General features: G+C 44.6%; 1 protein-coding gene and 1 long non-coding RNA gene across 9 annotated transcripts; one reads left to right on the top strand and one right to left on the bottom strand.

The window, feature by feature from the left end:
- Positions 1–6,973: 6,973 nt before the first annotated feature.
- LOC123168926 (uncharacterized) lies at positions 6,974–11,523 on the top strand. 8 transcript variants are annotated; one of them, XR_006484557.1, is made up of 6 exons: positions 6,974–7,431; positions 7,515–7,607; positions 7,860–7,979; positions 8,539–9,791; positions 10,535–10,694; positions 11,071–11,523. It is a non-coding gene; the product is annotated as an uncharacterized lncRNA (long non-coding RNA). The 8 variants fall into 8 exon arrangements; XR_006484560.1 differs by lacking the exon at positions 7,860–7,979 and having other exon boundaries at positions 6,976–7,431; positions 8,539–8,672; positions 8,750–9,791; XR_006484556.1 differs by lacking the exon at positions 7,860–7,979 and having other exon boundaries at positions 6,976–7,431; positions 8,539–9,562; positions 9,735–9,791.
- A 3,907-nt stretch (positions 11,524–15,430) lies between these two features.
- On the bottom strand, positions 15,431–16,911 carry LOC123168925 (high mobility group B protein 7). Its single transcript, XM_044586789.1, has 6 exons — positions 16,656–16,911; positions 16,484–16,566; positions 16,235–16,394; positions 16,078–16,135; positions 15,872–15,985; positions 15,431–15,758 (listed from the first exon to the last, which is right to left on the bottom strand). The coding sequence occupies exons 1-6, from the start codon at positions 16,745–16,747 to the stop codon at positions 15,615–15,617; spliced, it is 651 nt and encodes a 216-aa protein (XP_044442724.1). The 5' UTR covers positions 16,748–16,911; the 3' UTR covers positions 15,431–15,614.
- Positions 16,912–19,912: the final 3,001 nt, after the last annotated feature.

The raw sequence follows: 19,912 nt of genomic DNA, 5'->3' as shown, positions 1-19,912 counted from the left end.
AGGAGGGGATCGCCGGGTAGGATTATGCTATACGATGCTACTTGGTGAACTTACCATCTACTCTCTCCTACATGCTGCAAGATGGAGGTGGCCAGAAGCGTAGTCTTCGACAGGATTAGCTATCCCCCTCTTATTCTGGCATTCTGCAGTTCAGTCCACCGATATGGCCCTTTACACATATACCCATGCATATGTAGTGTAGCTCCTTGCTTGCGAGTACTTTGGATGAGTACTCACGGTTGCTTTTCTCCCTCTTTTCCCCCTTTCCATTCTACTTGGTTGTCGCAACCAGATGCTGGAGTCTAGGAGCTAGAGATCCCGAGGATGATTCTACATGGAGTTCGGCTTCGAGGAGTAGTTAGGAGGTCCCAGGCAGGAGGCCTTGCCTTTTCGATCGTTGTTACTTTTGTGCTAGCCTTCTTAAGGCAAACTTGTTTAACTTATGTCTGTACTCAGATATTGTTGCTTCCGCTGACTCGTCTATGATCGAGCACTTGTATTCGAGCCCTTGAGGCCCCTGGCTTGTATTATGATGCTTGTATGACTTATTTATGTTTTAGAGTTGTGTTGTGATATCTTCCCGTGAGTCCCTGATCTTGATCATACACGTTTGCGTGCATGATTAGTGTACGATTGAATCGGGGGCGTCACATGGACACACTCTCCCCTCTCGTTGCTATGCATCACCATGATCTTGCGTGTGCGTAGGAAATTTTTTGAAATTACTACGTTCCCCAACACCCCCCCCTTCCTACTCCCACAAGGAGAAGGGGGGAAGGAGGAGAAGAGAAGGAAAGGGGGGCCGGCCCCCCTAACCCTAGTCCAATTCGGTTTGGGCTAGGGGGCGCGCGCCACTCCTGGGCCTGCCTCCTCTCTTCCACCACTAGGCCCATGAGGCCCAATAACTTCCCAGGGGGGGTTCCTGTAACCCCCGGTACTCCGAAACGACCCGAACCATTCCGGTGTCCGAATGTAACCTTCCAATATATGAATCTTTATGTCTCGACCATTCCGAGACTCCTCGTCACGTCCGTGATCTCATCCGGGACTCCGAACAACCTTCGGTCCTCAAATCACATAAACTCATAATACAAATCGTCATCCAACATTAAGCATGCGGACCCTACGGGTTCGAGAAGTATGTAGACATGACCGAGACACATCTCCGGTCAATAACCAATAGCAGAACCTGGATGCTCATATTGGCTCCTACATATTCTACGAAGATCTTTATCGGTCAAACTGCACAACAACATACGTTGTTCCCTTTGTCATCGGTATGTTACTTGCCCGAGATTAGATCGTCGGTATCATCATACCTAGTTCAATCTCGTTACCGGCAAGTCTCTTTACTCGTTCCGTAATGCATCATCCCGCGACTAACTCATTAGTCACATTGCTTGCAAGGCTTATAGTGATGTGCATTACCGAGAGGGCCCAGAGATACCTCTCCGACAATCGGAGTGACAAATCCTAATCTTGATCTATGCCAACTCAACAAACACCATCGGAGACACCTGTAGAGCATCTTTATAATCACCCAGTTACGTTGTGACGTTTGATAACACACTAAGTGTTTCTCCGGTATTCGGGAGTTGCATAATCTCATGGTCATAGGAACATGTATAAGTCATGAAGAAAGCAATAGCAATAAACTAAACGACCATAGTGCTAAGCTAACGGATGGGTCTTGTCCATCACATCATTCTCTAATGATGTGATGCCGTTCATCAAATGACAACACATGTCTATGGCTAGGAAACTTAACCATCTTTGATTAACGAGCTAGTCTAGTAGAGGCATACTAGGGACACTCTGTTTGTCTATGTATTCACTCATGTACTAAGTTTCTGGTTAATACAATTCTAGCATGAATAATAAACATTTATCATGATATAAGGAAATATAAATAACAACTTTATTATTGCCTCTAGGGCATATTTCCTTCATTACATCCCAATGGTTGGCAACCATAAGGACGATCAGTGATCTCCCATGTCCCATTAGCCAAGATGGAATCCATCTTGCTATGGAATGCATCCTTCCAGTAGTCAGCATCCGAAGATGCATAAGCTTCTGAAATGGAACTCGGAGTGTCATCATCCACGAGGTACACGAGGAAATCATTACCAAAAGACTTTGCAATCCTTTGTCTCTTCCTCTTAAGGGGAGCTTCCTTGTCATCCTCCATAGAACTCTCATCACTTTTGTGTTCATAATATTCCATCAAAATGGCAGGTTCGGGAGTCTCATTAGATTCCAGTCCAAAAGTGCTTTGCATATCTCTCATGGGGAAAATATCCTCAAAGAATGTAGCGTCTTTAGACTCCATGATCGTACCGACCTTCACGTCGTGTACATCAGATTTCACCACTAGAAATCAATAGCCAACACTATGCTTGGCATACCCAGGAAAACGCAGTCCACATACCATGTTCGACACAGAATAAATCAAACTCATTAGAAAAGTGCTCTCCGCCGCGATCAGACCAGGCTCATTTTATTCTATTTTCAAGTTGATTCTCAACTTCTGCCTTATAGATTTTAAAGTAGTGTAGAGCCTCATCCTTAGTATTTAACAAATACACATAGCAGAATATAGTGGAATCGTCAATCAATGTCATGAAATATTTCCTACCACCTTTAGTCAACACACCATTCATCTCGCACAGATCTGAATGTATGAGATCTAGTGGTGCCAGGTGTCTCTCCTTCGCAGGCTTGTGAGGCTTACTAGGTTGCACACACGCATGGCACTTAGAGCCTTTGGCTAAAGTGAAACTCGAGATTAAATACATCTTCGCTAGCCATGTCATATAACCTAAATTAATGTGAAAAATACATGAATGCGAAACCTCATATTCGTTCACAATAGAATGAATTTGGTTCATGACTTTATTAGAGAAATCCTCGAGGAAAAGGCAGAACAAACCACCACAATCATATCCTTTTCCAACAAACAGTCCATATCGAGATACGGCTACTTTTATTGGACTCAAATAACCATAAACCCTTCTTTACAAAGAAGGGAGCCACTAACAAGATTCTTATTGATGGCGGGGACATGATGCACAATATTTCCCGAAGTAAACTTCAGATCTATCGTACCAACACCATGAACCGAAGCATGTGAGCCATTCCTCATCAGGACGGAGCAATCTCGTGCGACCTTGTAAGAAGAAAAAAAGATACATCAACACACACACATGAATATTGGCCCTAGTGTCAACCCACCAGTCGGTGGACTGACAAACTGAAAGTACGGTAAACAGATTACCATACTCAAATGCCCCTTCATTGTTGCTCAAAGTGACATTGATAGACTTGGAGTCCTGTCCTGACTTCTTGTACTTGTTTGGGCACTTGTTTGCCCAGTATTCCTCTGAACCACAAGTAAAGCAGGCATCTCTCTTTTTGTATTTCTTCTTACCCTTCTTCTTGAAGTTAGTATTCTGCTGGACAGTGTTCTTTCCCTTGAACTTGTGGAAATTCTTCTGCGCCACATTAGCGCTAGAAGAACCCTCTGCCCCTTTCACGTGTGAGTCCTTTGCTCTCGAGTTTTGCTCAACACTTAGATGACCGATAACATCTTCAACAGAGAATTCACGTCTCAAGTGCTTGAGAGAAGTAGCAAAGTTCCTCCATCCAGGAGGGAGTTTTGCAATAATGCAGCCCGCGATAAACTTGTCCGGTAACTCACACTTCAGGAGCTCCAACTCCTTAGCGATGCACTGTATCTCATGAGCCTGGTCCAATACAGAACGGTTATAAACCATCCTATAATCATGGAACTGCTCCATGGCATACAGTTCGCTTCCAGCATCGGTTGTGCCGAACTTAGCTTCGAGTGCATCCCACAAGTTTTTGGTAACGCGCATATGGAGATATGTGTCAACCAACTTGTCTCCGATCACAGTAAGAACGGCACCTATAAAGAAGGCGGTTGCCTCCCTAAACGCATTCTCTTGTTCAGGAGCAATCGTTACCGTGGGAGACACACCACCTACCTAGAACACGTTCATCCTGTGAGACACAAGGTGGTCCTTGTGTGCCAACGCTTAGAATGCGTCCCGGTAAACCTTTCCGGTTTCAGAGTAGCGGCGAAGCCATGAGTCAAGAAGTGCCTAAAATAAGGTTTTTGGATTGCTGGAAATTAGCACATTTTCGACTAATCTAATCCACGAGTAAATGGTAAGCATGGCAAGTACGATATGCATCTCATATCGATACCTAAGCATGTGAGCACGTACAGTACATAGAACCGATACATCTATGAACAGCATATATACGGTCATCCCGGTTGGCCAGGCCAACGCTGCGTCGGCGGCGACAGCCTCGGCATCGGCCGAAGCCTTCTTCTTGGCGGCTTCGTCGTCAGCCATGGAGTCGATGCACGGGAAGTAATGGAAGCATAGGCGGACGGAGACAGGCACGGATCGGGAGCAATCGCGTCGAGACGCTCCCCAAAAATCTTATTGTCGTTCTCCTGGACAGGATCTCGAACAACGGGGTTCCGGAGGCACCTGCTATCCCAACCAACCGTGCACACGGTCGTCGGGATGGGATCGCCGGAAGCAGCACACAGGGAAGAACAGTAGATGACGGCTAGGGTTAATCCGAGATTAATTAACCATTTCTGACCGGCAAAAATAAGCTTCGGTTCGGCTCATTCCGCAACCTGCGGCGCGCGTGCGTCTCGTGACGAGGCGAGGCGGACGGCGGAGGATGAGGAGTGCGTGTGTACAGCTCAATGGCAATGTGATAGAGCAGCCCTTATAAAGGGGTCTAACTCTCACTCCACTAACAATATGGTACTAAACTTCCTACCACTTGTCATGCACGTAAATGGACCTTAGAGATTAACGAGGGGTTATTGTCTTGTATGGGTCTAAGCCCATCTATAATCCAACAATTGTATGTGCCCTATGGCCTATTTGATCAGGAGGAGGAAACCCCCTTGCATTTGCTCCTCAAATGGTCTTTCTCCCGATCGGTCTAGTACCTGGTTGCACGGTGGCTGAACTCCAACACGTCGTGTGCCTCTGCTGATCAGACCGAGTCCTTGTGCCATCGGTGGAACCTTTCCGGCCAACTGGACACCAAGACTACATCCACTGCCATATACACCTGTTGGAACCTTTGGAAGGAGCGCAGCCGAAGAGTTTCCGACTCCTGGCATATGAATGAAAACAGCATTTTTCATCTCACAATGCAATGAATTTCAGATTCTGAGATAGAACCTCCACCTGAGCCTTAAGATTGTTCTTCTTTCTTTTTGTTTTCGCTGAGGCAATTGCTTATGGTCTACAGCATTAACTTGCATCAGACTGTTTATTATTTTATTCCCTCTTAATATATCGGCAGCAATCTGCCAATTCATCAGGGAAAAAAGAGTGATCAAAGGATTTTGGGGAAGGGCTAGAGATGCTGCAGGTGCGGCCAGACTGCAGCTGATAACTCGCCTGTCGGCGGTGCTATACTGGATCCTACAATTAAGCCGCCGCTGAACTGAAGGCCATTCCCAAATTCCCTCAAGTCTGAATAAAACTGAAAGCCCCAGGTCCTATTCTGAACTCTGACATTTCACTCACATGGCACTACCAGATCCCTATTCTGAACTCTCTGTATCTAGCCCAAAATATAGCAAGCTGGTTGCTTTGACATATTCTACCAATGAACATCAGGGCAAGTCTATCCAAACTAGTTAATTGCCTGTGCGTTGCTACGGGGGCATAAATATTATGGTGGTTTAAAACGTGACGTAATGAATGCATGTGTGTTGCCATGAAATAACAAAATTACAATTATAATTGTTCTAATTTGGAATTCTGTGTCAAACATGATGACATTTGTTAGTGTTTCATAGCAATGGGGGCATAAATACTATAGTGGTTTAAAATGTGACGTAATGAATGCCTGTGCGTTGCCATGAAATAACAAAATTACAAATATAATTGTTCTAATTTGGAATTCTGTGTCAAACATGATGACATTTGTTAGTGATTCATGTAGCCACACTGACTCTTTCTCCCATTTTCTCTCCTCTTTGACAATCATCATATCGGGGAGGGCGCCGTGGTGTCTTCTCCTTATCTACCTGGCCTCTCATTGAAAGAAGACATGAAACATGATTTGACCCTCCCCTTCAACCTCCATTCTCTTCATGATCCCTTACTCTAGCATTGTCGTTGACACTCCTGAAATTTCAGCAAATCTATGAACTGGTCCTTGTGTATTGCGAGAAATGATGGAGAAATGACATAAAAAAAGTGACAGTGTTGGCCCTTTCCATAATAAAGGTAAATATTCCTGGAATAATACGACGAGTACATAATTAATAATTTCATCATCAAATATGATATTATTTCTAAAATTACAAATGCTTAAACATCCTTGGATGAACATTTTGCTTCAGCAAGGTAAGTGTTGCTTCTGATTGAACATCAACAAGTATGTCCATGAGTGGCAGGTCCATGTCCCTCTCCTGGTTGAGCATCTAACCAAAAAAAGTGAGCCGAGTGTGAGAGGAAATAGCTACAACATATATCAGTTGACGAATCGGAATCTATACACATATGACACATTCCAAGCTATTCATAATAATATACGTTTAACCATCCTTATACAAAGATAGTAAGGATGGACAAATATGACAGTAGTTGATCCACTAAATATAGTGTTGGATTGACCTAACTCATTCAAAAGCTTACAACATCAAGGACGAGCGCAGCTGCGGCTTAAATGAAGTTAATGAGGAATATAATTCAATTATAAAAGTTCTTCATGCTACATCTTTACTATTAAAGGAGGATCGAACGTCGTGATGGTTCGACCTCCTTCGATCCCCTCCTCCTTTCGAACGAAAACCATCGCGCGAGGGCCACACGCCTGCAGCAGCCCAAAAATCGCCAACTCAGCCCACATACGAGATACACATCCGAAAAACACAGTTCGGCCCTTTCCTCCCCTCGTACGATAGCACGCACGAAAAAAATCTGGCGAAAACCCACGTCGTCCTCCACCTTCTCCCGACCCAATCTCCATCTCCAGAACCAGACCTCTCTCCCAATCAACTACCTCGCGCCCCTCCCTGGCTCCCTCCCGTGAGTCCGCGACCACCCAACGACGGCCCACCTCTCCCGCAGCAACCACAGCACCGGCCACCCACCCATCTCCTCCTCCTCTCACTCGCGCCGTAGCACCATGCGCCGCACCTGCCGCGGCAAAGGAGGGCCAGCCGCCGCCACCCCAGAACGTTGTGTATGAGCAGGCACGGCACCGCCGCCGCCTCCCTAGGTCGCGACCTGTAGCGGTTCGGCTACTCCGGCACAGCCATCGCGCGAGCCAAGCGAGGAGGACGCTTTGAATCTGGGACCTGCAGTATTGAATAGAGGAAAGTTACATCTACAGTTGGTCCGCGAGCATGGCGAGGTATGTGCATCTCATCCTCTTCTCTGCACACTCACGCTTTTCAACATTTGAGTGCCTGATTGCATGTTACCCTCTTGTGACAGCCGACAACGACGATGAAATAATGCATTGGCCCATTGCCTGATGAAGAAGATGAGAGAAGTGAAGATTATGTACGCTGAAATATTACAGATCATGTACATGTAACCCTGTTCATTTCGATGGTATTTTAGTTCTTGTGATTTGGCGATTTTAACTCATATTAGACCAATGATCACAATTCCTTTTTGTTCATATAGAACGTGGGAAACACTTCCCTTAAATATAGTTTATCCATATATCGCCTTACTTTTCAATAGTTATAAGATATGTCACATTGGTTGTTTCCTTCGTTTTGAGCAAACATTAGTTCAAAATGATTAACCTACACACTGGTTAACATGATTTAGGCTTAGCACCTTAGCATATATCCAAAGTCCAAACTCGGATGGTACACAAGGATTTCTGTATGCGGAGGTTAGCTTCAGCAGAACAATTATATTGATGACCACGATGATGAGCTGGAGAAGGTGAGTGGTGGTGGCCACCTCCTCCCTCCTAAGCACTATCACTCATTGATGTCTATGTAGAAGGTGACCTTGTTGCTACATCATGGCTGGCCACACCCACCTCGATCTGTGTCTTCAGTGACCTCTCTACCTACAACGTTTCTTCTCATCACACGAGTACTGTTTTCGGCTCGGATTGTGAGAATATGATTATGTCGTAATGGAACTATAGTGCCTCTGTATATGTTATTTGAAATTCCAGTTTAATCGATTCTGGTAGTTCATTGCCGGAATTTGCACATTCAATCTTTATTACTGCAGTTTCTTTCTATAAACAGGTTCATATCTTGTAGTCTAAGAAACTGGTTCATATCAGTATCGGTACTGACTCAGTGAAAAGTTTTCATGATCTGATATGGATCTCAATTCTGATTATTTGTGAAAAGTATTCTAGCTCTGATATGGATCCATGTTCTGATTTTGTGTGAAAAGTTTTCTCTTTACTACTGAAAAGTTTTCTTTCGTAACTTTTCTCTTTACTACTGAAATGGATATTTTGCTCTGTTTTGATGACCCGTAGCGATGCACAGGGTAACCATCCTGCCACCACCAGGGAGCTCTTGGTTGCACTGCAATCAGCGAGGCCTTGTCAACTCGCTGATGCCACTTAACCTCTATGGCCTCTCATTGCTCAAGATGGATAGTTTTGTGCAGGTTTGGCCTCAACCACTTCTTCCTGTCCTACTGCTACATGGACCATGACACTCAGTTCTAGCAAAACTATTGTAAAGTTGCAGGCCAGACCTGTGAAATCCGAGGCTTGTCACAGGATGGTGTTCATGGTCTATAAGCTTTTGAGATGTTGTCTTGGCTCCTCCTTTACAAACAACATTTATGATGATATGCCTCTAAGGGTTGTAGTTAAGAGTTGATGTTCCATGCTATTCTTTGTTCCTTGTGCTGGTAATTGAGAGGAGGGAGAGGGAGAGAGAGATGGAGGGACATCAAAGAGGAGTGTGGTAACCACATAGGAAGACACGGTTGTGTTGCAGCCAGTAGAGACGTGGTTTGTGTGCAAGTCGATGCAAACCTGCTGTTGTGATGGTTGGGGAGCCGAGGTAGCAGCAAGCAGTGCCTTTACGCTGGATCATGCAGTCTGGTTGTGGGTGGCCAGAGCCCATGGACCTGTCTTCCCCACCGGGTGTTTACTTTCCTTCAGTGAATTGAAAGCAAGAAAAGAAAAACATGAGGAATGTTTGTTTGTCCATGTTGCGCGATCCTAATCATGTTACTTTGTGAAAAAAACAAAACACCATGTCACTGTAATGCTTTAAATATTTTATCTTTTAGTTGTTTATTTTAGAACAAACCTTACTTCAGCAGGGTGTTTGAAGGTGAGACATCCTTGATGATCGCCGTTTTCTTTAGATCATTATCATCCTATTTTAAGTGAATACATCAGAGTTGTGTTTAACTATGCTACATTTTTTCTTTATGTGACCTATATTTTGTTCTGCTTGAATTTCTATCAAGGGACGGAGTTTGGTTTCATGCATCTTGCAACAAAGCTTCCCGTTGGGCGTCCCGCTTCACATTTTGCAAAGGTGCTTCCATGGTTTCTCCAGTCCCTCAAGCGCAGCATAACCTGCTTGCATGAGTTTTTCCCTGCTGCTCGCGCTGCCCCTATGTACAACAACACTGTTCTGATGATCTCTCCTGCTGACACTGATCTCCCATCTCCTCATCTTATGCGCCATCTCTGTGTTGGTTGATCAGTGGCACTAGACGTTGATGCTCACGCCGTTGTCAGAAATGCACTGAGCTACTCAACCTGTGAGTATTACTTTGCTCCTCCACTGATGGTATTAGAGTTTTCAATTAAACTGGTCGAATTAGATGCCTTGCAAATTTGTTGCTTCCATGAGATCTAGGTACATAGGTGGAAATTGTAGTGTTACTTATCTTTTGTCGATCATGAAAACCCATAGTAGTTCAATGTTTCTGTTTTTTTGTATGCATCTATTTGGTAATTTTCTACAGATTGGTACCATCTTTCTACAGATTGGTACCATCTTTCTGTGGACTGGCACGTATAAGAGAAGGTCTTGGTTTCTTGGAGCACTATATTTATCGTTTCAGAAGATAATTATTCGATGTCGAGTGATCCGTGTACGAATGCGCTCTTGTTGATATCAATCGAACCAAAACCAACGTTTCATCATTGATGGAACTTTTTTCTGCAAAAACTGTAATACTCCACTGTAGCTCCTTAACCTCCAAATTGCCATTGTCTGACTAAGCACTCCAACAATTACTCCATTTAATTGACAAACTAAGTTTTTTTTTCTAAGAGAAACTAAGCGTTTATGTCTAAGAAAAACTAAGTTTTCTTCATGAAATTTGATAAATTTGGACGCCAGTGTTTAGGCTCGCCATTTTATGCATTTGAGTAAAAAAATCATTTATTCTTTGTAGTTTCTGAAACATCATACAGAAGGCTTAGTTTCTCGTATTGATGCAAATGAGGCTTGATTTAGCAGAAAGGCTTTAATAAAGATTCACACTGCTATTGACAGAGTCTATTAATGAGTGGAAAAGCCAAGTTAGTGCATGTTCAAGTTCTCCACTTGCATTAATAAGTGGGTGGCAGTTCAAGGTTTTAATTTCTATCACACTTTGTGACACTTCCTTCGGATTTCCTTTGATGAATTACCTTTTCACTCTGAGGTGTGACTGGTGAGTAGTTGTTTGACTTGGACATTTCATTCTCTAAAGCCGTAAGCACTTAACAGTTACTGCTTAGTCTACCTTTTAAAATAATATCAAATGTTCATAGGGAGCTCTATGTTTTTGCTTTGTGTTTAATTCCCTACACCAGATTTAGCTCAATCTAGGATATATTTCTTCTTGTATAATTAACTTTTGCATTCTAAGAATTCTACAGTTGTCCTTTAATTGGAATAGTTGTCTTTTCTCTTACATCCTTCCACATGTTTCAGCTTTTCTTTGTTGGGTTATGTACTTTTGTTATGCAAAAGGTTATACTGTATCCTTTCTTCCTCATTCCTGTGCAAATAGTATTAATTGTGATTCATTTTTCTTGTGTCTGCAGGTCACTCACTGTCAGGACCGACAAAGTGCATACTGAAGATGACGAGGGGATGGGCTAGACCAATGTGTTTTAGACGTCAGAATCAGAATCGTGTGGGAGTTGTACATGTGCTTGCGCGTGTGTGTGAGACCAATGTGTTTTGGACGTCAGAATCATAATCGTGTGGGAGTTGTACATGTGCTTGCTTGCGTGCGTGCGTTGCGGGTGTGTGTGTATGTTTAGAGTGTAGATTCACTCATTTTGCTCCGCCCGTAGCCCATATTGAAATCTCTAAAAAAGAGTTGTGTTTAGGAACGGAGAGAGTAATTTTCAATCCCACCCGCCCTTTCTCAGAACTCTCCTGTTCTTCCCTATATACTTCCAAATTTCTTGTCATCCTCGTGTGTTCTGATCCTCCCTAAACATGAGTTAGCTCAACAGTTGGTATAATTAAAAGCTTTATTTTGGTATGAATCATGCTTTCACTACTCTCGATTGTACTGGTAAATTGATAAGTTCGCTAATCCTCTTTGGGTTTGATCAATGTTGGTTTGATTTATCGAAAGGCTGCGACGACTCCATTCAAACCCAATGCTCAGAATAGGATTCCAGTAGTACCCATGGAACTATGGATGGCATGGGGGAGTGGTTGGTGGCCATCATCATGGCGCTCACCGAAGGTGGTGATCATTGACCAGGCATGCAGATTGACGTGCAAACCCAGTGCTGTAACTCATTTCATCTATGGCCTTAAACAGGACGTCACGATCTCAGGGGAGCAGTTGAATCACAACTTCTTGATACAAATGTTTTGATCAAATCTGTGCCAAGTTAGTGTCAAACTTTATTTGCATTACTAAATGGAAAATACGAACAATTAAATTATTGCTCTCTATTTATTCAATTGATTGTTCTCCAAAAATGATGTTAGAAGGATTTTGAGTCGATAAAAAAATATGTTGAAAGAATAAGAACATAAAAACAGAGATTAAACGCGGTCTTGAGTATGAAGGTTGAGGGTCATCGCACAACAATAAAAGAGTGAAGGTTGAGGGAAAAGGGGTCTGAGGAAGATAGGAGTGGGAGAGAACACCAATTTGCCATTATAGGAATACAAAGCAAATGCCATTTTTGACACACATGTTTGAAATAGAACAATTGTTTGATCTTTATTTTATATTATTATTCCATGGCAACGTTGAAGGAGAGCAAGCGGGTTGTAAGGTGTTGGCGATGGCGGTGAGACAACTCGCGAGGTTGGATCTGTGTAGGCGGCAGGATTGTGAGCAATAAGCAAATTTGATGGTCCGTGGCAACGCACGGGCACTCAACTAGTAGATATACAAGTTGTTAAATGACAACAGCTATCATTTCCTACTCAATCAAGTGACATCCAGTAGCATCAAATCTTCCCCGCAAACGAAATGATAGCTGTTGTCATTTCCTACTCGTCCTATGAAATAACAACAAAGTGTTTCATGCCTCGCATCAAATCTTCCCCGCAAACGAAAAACTTCCTCAGTATAAAACTGCATCCAGTCAAGGACAGTATATGAATTTATGGAGATACTGTCTGTTACAAACCTGGCTATGTAAACTGAAAATCAGAAGCAGTTGTCCATTATAAACCATTTTCCTTAACTGAAATGTCCAACAGAAAATAAGGATAAAAAGTCGTATAAAGTACAGAAGTTCCGACATGGTGGAGGGGCCAAGAGGCCTTCATTCTCATAAACAGGAAAACCAAGCATGAATTGAATCAGCGAGCGGCCATCAGCCTATGACCAGCACTGCACTTCCATCATATTCCTAACTCTATGAAAAGAATATACAGACGTGCCCAACTCACAATGGGCATCTATTCTTTTCGGGAAAAGGCAAGGTACATATCTTGTATGTTATCCAAATATTCCTAACTCAGTTTTTTAAAACATATTAATTTAAAAAAAAATCATACTCTTGCTATGCATGATAGATTTCCGAGCTCTACAGAGACGTATTTGGGGCACAGACAATTTTAGAGAAAATTGAATAATTAGTCAAGTGGCATGTATATGAAGAACCAAAAATTGAGACATACTAATCCGAGGAAGAGGCAAATGTATCAAAGCAAGTAGTATGTATATGTGAAAAATGGCATTCATCAAGACACAGCTCGCTGACATCCATCATGGTCCTGCCATTCTAGAATTAATCAAAATTACCTTCCAGGCTTCTTCCCTTGTCCAGCTGATTCCCTCCTTGTTGGGCACCATTGTGATCTGAATTTGGACGTATATATAGCCCTAACTTGATCTTGATAAACAAGCAAAACTCATGCAAACTTCAGGAGAAAAGCATACATACATGGAATGAGGGACAAGGGCTCTTCAGCTAGACACATGTTGGTTGTACTATGTTAGTAATGCAATTTCCTATAATGAAATGAGGGACAACGGTTCTTCAGCTAGAAGCTTCAGGAGAAAAGCATACTCCTGTCATGATTGCAATCTATTTTGTTAGTAATGCAATTTGGTAGGTAAACTAAATTATTACCTGGATCCCAAAACATTTGACACGCCAATGTTACGTCTGACTATGATGGATTTATTCAATATCCATTGTTTGATTACATATATATTCAGTTAGGGGCAGCAAATCAAGTCTTCCTTTTTTGTGTGGGAAAAATCAAATCTTCCTTAAATCATTTAAACTGAACACGACAAGTATTGTTTACATCTAATTGCCACCACTCTAGCAAGAAACACGACATGCGACCTTTCAAAAAAAAGAAAATAAACACGACATGCTGGCTTCATATTGCTTGCAAAATTCGATTAAAGCAATCACCTGCAAAAATACACCACGCTAGCTTCAAATCGCTTGCCAAAACATGGCAGTGTATTTCAGGGCAGCACATATTAGTGCAGACTAACCATAGGAAGGCAAATTCAGACCCAAACGGAACATCCTCTCTTAGTCAGCTGGAAGCATATATTCTCGTGGTCGAGGCGAGTGATACTGTGAGCGTACAACTACACATGACTAATTAACCAGAATGGCACATACATAAGCAGCGCTTATAATCCAAGGCCGAGGTGGGAAACCTGTCGGTCAGCGTCACGCGTAGGACGGCGGAGCAGTGCCTAGCTGCGGGCGAGGAGGGATACGGGAGGCTAGCTGGCGATCGGGAGAGCCAGCGAATTGGCCTCACGGGGCACATGGCAGCGACCGCGAGCTGGTGGCTGAGGTTGGGATCTGAGAGGGAGCAGAGGGGAGGTTACTCACCAGCGACCAACGAGCTGGCTGGGACTGGGCGGCCTCGGGCAACGCAGCTGGCGGCGAGGGCGGGGGGAGCTCGGGCAAGGCGGAGCCTGAGTAGCGGGGCGAGCTGGCGCGGGGGCGGGTACGGGTCACGGCGGCGCCAGGTGTCGGGCGAGTCAGAGGCGGGGAAGGAGCTCTGCGGCGACGAGGGGCCAGAGTTCTGCGACGAGGCCGACGTCTGGCATCAGGCGACCTGGATTTGGCGAGGCGGTTGCGCAGGAACCCTATCGGCCGGCGAGGCGACGCCTTGCCCGGAGCGACGTGAGGAGCGTGTGGGTGGAGCAATTTTTCTTGGGCGAGGCGGTCGATTGGAGAGTGGAGCGTGGGACGTGGGTGCCTTCGCAGTGTTGCGGTTGGTTTTTGGAGGGTAATTGAAAAAAAAAAATCGGTGGGAGGACGTGGGTGGGAGGTGGCGATAAGAGGGGGATGGAAGGAGGTCGAACCATCACGATGTTTTTATCTTGACATCAGCTATCAGTGAAATGCAAAACTGCAGAACCCTGAAGCCGAGGATGCAAAAAAGTTGCTACTTGCCGCCCCATATACCATGGAGGCTTAGACTAGGCCGGGACAATTGTTGCAACTTGTAGCACAATATCCAATCGAAGCCACTCACAACACGAAATTTTCAGCCAAAACAGCCTAGGTACTACTTGGCATAAGGTTGTGTTGTTATTTCACTATAATGATTGGTAACTACTCCCTCCATTCCAAAATATAGTGCACCCGCTTCCCGAGGTCGAACTTTGACCATAAATTTAACGAACGAGACCGACTGCGGCGGGTGAAAAAATTACATAATTAAAAACTTCTTTCGAATACGAATTCACTGATATAATTTTTGCTCCCGCCGCAATCGGTCTTGGTAGTTAAATTTACGGTCAAAGTTGAAACACAGAGATAGAGGAAGCACTACATTGTGGAATGGAGGGAGTACTATTCTTGATCCATCTTTATTTTGTGTAGAACAACATCAATATCCTAGTATTGGAGCAGATTATATTGTCTTCTGGATCTTAACAAAATTCTAGTTTCAAACATATTGCAGATGCAATGCAGTGACAGAAAGATTCAGTCATTCATCGACCACCACATCAACCCTGCTTTCCTTCCATTCCATAACAATGATAAACAGACTGCAACCAGCCACAACATTCACTACTGCTGCTCCTAGAGTTTAGGCCGAGATTCAGGTTGCCCAGGACAGATAGAACACCTGCCATTTACAAAACGGGAAAACGAGCACCCTTCTTCAGCTCCGTCTAGATGTCATCATCCAGCTCGTTCTTCTCCTCTTCCTCCTCTTCGTCCTCTGGGGCATCTTCTGGCTTATCCACCTCCTGCTCCGCATCCTCCACCTCCTCTGCATCCGCATCTGCCTTCTCCTCATCTCCCACATTGTTCTCCTGCATCAACATCAGACACAAACGAACAGTCAGGTCAAGACTCACTAATGGCAATGTCAGCTGCAGTTCACAAGAATAGATTGATTGATCTGGTATGGAACCCAGGGAATTACCGCGCTGCCCTCGCCATTGGCAAACTGGGCCTTGAGCTCCTTGGCCTGGTCATTGTAGGGCTTCTTCTCCTCTTCGGTCATGGATTTCCACTTCTCCCCTGCTGCCTTGCCAACCTGCATTTCACCACCACGCACGCACGGAGCGTCAGAGTCACAACACAGCACACAAACAAACCAATCAGAACGTGGGGATGAACAGGACGTACGGCGGCAACACCCTTCTCGTCAGGGTGAGAGGCCTTGAACTCAACCCTGAAGTCCTTCCTGCGACACAAATCAAATCGAATTTTGTCAGGTCACAAACAACAAAGATTTCGGAATAATTGACATGGGCAGGAAAAGGAGAAAGAAAGGGAGGATTACATGAAGAGGAAGAAGGCAGTTGGTGGGCGCTTTGCCTTTGGCTTCTTGGCACCATCTCCGTCTGCCTTGCTCTTCTTCTTCCCCTTGCCTCCGGCGGCAGCGGAGGGCGTCTTCCTCTTCTTCTCCTGGATCTCGACGGCCTTCTCCACCACCTGCGACTCTGAAATCAAAAACGGGAGTAGTTGGGTTAGCGCGGCAGGAAGCAGACACGGCCTGGATGTGTTGAAGACGGGAGGAGCTGAAACGCACCGAGGCTGAGGCGTATCTTGGAGTCGAGGCTGCAGCTGTGCAGGTCGATGAGGACGATGGCTACGTCCTTGTTGCACGCCTCGCTGAAACCAACCAACCAAACCAGTCATTCACTCAATCACTCATCGGAGAAGCATCGGAGCAGGAGAAGGGAGCGGGGCAGGGAGGTTACCAGCGGGTGAAGGCGCTTCCGTCGCGCGCGCGCTTGAGGACGGTGGCCTCGACGCGCTTGCGGGAGCGGGGGGCGTTGCCGGCGGTCGCCATGGAACTGGACGGATCTGGCTGGATCTCTCTTGCCGCGGGGGAGGAGTGGAGGGGAGGGGAGGTGATTGGATCTCGATTCCTTGCTGCTGTGGGCAATGGCGAATTGGGGGAAATAAATAGCAGTGGCAGCGCGGCGGGCGGGGCGGGGCGGGGCGGGGCGAGGCGCGAAGGAGGAGGGAGGAGGGGGGGAACGAAACGATTTGAGATTTTTGGCTCCGCGGCGCGGGGGCGGGGGGATACGGGGAATTTTGCTGGAATGGTTGGCGGGAAGGCCAGGCGGCAGGCGATCTCGTCCGTGGATGGTTGCGGGTGCGGGAGTGGACGGTCGAGACATGGTTCGCTCGTTCCCGCCGCTGCAGTCGAGTTTGGGCTTGGTTTCGGCAGCAGCCGGTTTCGGCACCAGGCTATTGATTGGGTTGACGGGATGCGATGCTACTCGCTAGGCATGAAAATTGGATTCCCTTTCGGTTTGGGGTCGGAGACCGATGCCAGCCAACGATCGATCGCCTCCCGAGCCGTTCGATCAGGCTGCCAGCACCCACACGGTAGCTCGTTTCCCCACCTTTGTTAGATGTCTCACAGTGCTCTACGTCTTCCCGTCTTACGCAGCGCTTGGACGGCGTGGGGGTGGGGGCACTACATTCCCTGGTCCATCGGCCGCCTGCGTCGCTCACAACACCACCGGTGAGCAAGCTCCCTCGTGGTCGCCGCATCGCCATTCCCACCTCACGTAGTCACCGTGCACACAATGTCGCTCGGTTGCCGTCGCAACACTTGTGATCATTGTCGCCACTCCCTCGCACTAGTGCTCCGTCCTCCTTGACTCGTCCATGGCCGCTCCGGCTTCCAGCACCGCTCGATGCCATTCGCAACATATGGGGTCGCCGCTCGTAGTGCTAGTGGTCGTTATTTGCAGGCCTCCCTATATCGGAACGCCCTGATCTTTGCTCCTTTATTATTATTATATTTTCCCTGGGTTTAGCTCTCGTCTTTTTCTTTAGTGGCAATCCTTCTCCTATACCACTTAGATATTCTTCACAAGATCCTTGCCACCAAAAATATTCTCCATATTGATTCTTGCCTCTCAAACCCTATTTCCAACTATTGAGGAATTAAGCCAATACAAAGGAACCTCAATTTACTTTAGTCGGCAAATTTTACTGAAATTCCCCGTGACTTTCATAACCCTACAAGCTCTAGATATGCAAAAAGTATTGTATGTCTTGTGCAATATTTTCCATCTAAAAATATTTTCTTTTACTGCCATATGAAGGAATTAAATCCTCAAATATGCTTATAGATCTCCAAATATTATGAAATTATTTGGAGATGGTCATTGCGCATATATTCACGTCTAGTATCAATACTGGATCAATTTGATCAATTTAACCCCATGTTTCCTTCGCAAATTCAATCTTCTATTTTTTGGCCCTTTTCCAAAGGAACTACCATATAATTTGTGTAGCTTAATATAGCTATTACAAGCTCAAGATCCATCAAAACATGAGGCCGCCAAGTTCAACTTTTGAGCAAGAATTCCCCTAATTTGAAGCCTTGTGAAGGAAGTATTATATAGACTTATCCATTTGATTTAAATCATTTGCCTTTCACTAAAGGCTAACGCGCGCTTCGCCGCGCCATTCTTCACTCATGGAATCAAGTCGTTTTAGTTGGTTGTTTCATTTTGGTTTTATCTACGCTTGCTTGGTTTTGAGGTGGTGTTTTTCACCGGTATATCAGGTTGGCCGCTACTAAAGACGGTATTTATTTCGAGAGGATAGTGGAGTTTTTTCATGGATGGATGTGGTGCCCTTACACATTTTGGCCTCATTGTGAGCTGGTGATCGGTGTATGAGTCCCTTGGGGGCTCATATTCCACGACGAAAACGTGGTATTGTTGCCATAACTTTACATGACTAGGCCCACAAACCTCAAGCTCGCTCAGCTCGGCTCCCTACTAAACTCGCTTGTTTAGCATGTTTCCTTCTCGCACCATTTATCTCTACTACTTACAGAGAACGTAAGGTTTCCGTTTCACCCTCTTATTTGTCCAACATCTTTATATATGGTTCCCCTTTCCTTCTCCCGTTTGATTTTTTTCTCCCATCTCTGTTTTTTCTCTCAAATAATAATATTCTTTCAAAGTCAATAAATCTAACCAAATAAGTGTTTGACAGTAAGATGACGTTTTTCTTTCCATCTTTGATCTTTCTCCTGAATATTTTTTCGTTGGAAGTCAATAAATTATTACCAAATAAGCACTTAACAATAAGATGGTAGATAAATCATGGCAAGTGCATGCAAAAACTTGCCAAGATTTTAGCGTGCCAATGTAATAATAGACGTGCAATCACAGGTTAATTTAATAAAATTTTACACTCCTGTTGCAACGCACGGGCAATTATCTAGTCTTACAAAACATGTTCACGAATTTTAAAAATCTAAATGTTGCAAACTTAAACCATTAACTTTATAAAAACACTGGGGAATTTAATATTTATTTACGGATTTAAAAATATATTTAAAAAACTAAAATAAAGTTCTCAAACATAAAATGTCCACGAACTATTAAAATATTCATAAACTTGAAAAAATTCATGAATTTAAACAAGGTTCATGAGTTTTTAAAAATATTTGGGGATTCTAAAAATATTCAAAAAAATCATAAATGTTCATGAATTATAATGTGAAAAAAGAAAAAATAAAAGTAGGAAAGAGAAGAAAAAGAAATTAATAAAAGGAAAAAAGCAAACAAGAAACTAAACCAACCACACACACCCTTGGGTGGGGCGAGCGACCCCACTGCCCCGACGCAGCTCCAAATCTAGGAAGGATCTAGTCTAGGAAGCTTAGGGCATCTTCAACGGCAACCCGCAAAAAATCTTCCGCATCCGTCCGCGGACACGGATGCGGGAGGTAGCCATCCAACCGTAGCTGCATTCTGTCCGCCAGCAAATTCAAATTCAAATCTACGCTCATCCACACAACAAGCCGGATCACACCCACGTCGGATCGCATCCCCGATCACAACCAAAATGCAAATATGCTTAGTTTCTACATGCCCGAATCCAAAAGAACATCAGTCCGGCAGTCCGTGCATTTCCGCCCCGACCATCCCAACAAGATGTTTCCCGATCAAGGAGGTGTCGTCGCCGCTAATGTCTA

Source organism: Triticum aestivum, chromosome 7D (assembly GCF_018294505.1).
Source record: "Triticum aestivum cultivar Chinese Spring chromosome 7D, IWGSC CS RefSeq v2.1, whole genome shotgun sequence".
In the NCBI taxonomy this organism is placed as follows: domain Eukaryota; kingdom Viridiplantae; phylum Streptophyta; class Magnoliopsida; order Poales; family Poaceae; genus Triticum; species Triticum aestivum.
Note: the sequence above shows the minus strand (reverse complement) of the source record. Positions and strands in the feature narration are given on the sequence as shown.

What these genes read in the sequence shown, in the direction of transcription:
- LOC123168925 (XM_044586789.1), bottom strand. Translation starts at nt 16,747, where the DNA reads ATGGCGACCGCCGGCAACGCCCCCCGCTCCCGCAAGCGCGTCGAGGCC. An exon ending in CAAGATACGCCTCAGCCTCG is followed by an intron (nt 16,395 to 16,483) that starts GTGCGTTTCAGC and finishes TTTTGATTTCAG; the next exon opens with AGTCGCAGGTGGTGGAGAAG. An exon ending in ACGAGAAGGGTGTTGCCGCC is followed by an intron (nt 15,986 to 16,077) that starts GTACGTCCTGTT and finishes GGTGAAATGCAG; the next exon opens with GTTGGCAAGGCAGCAGGGGA.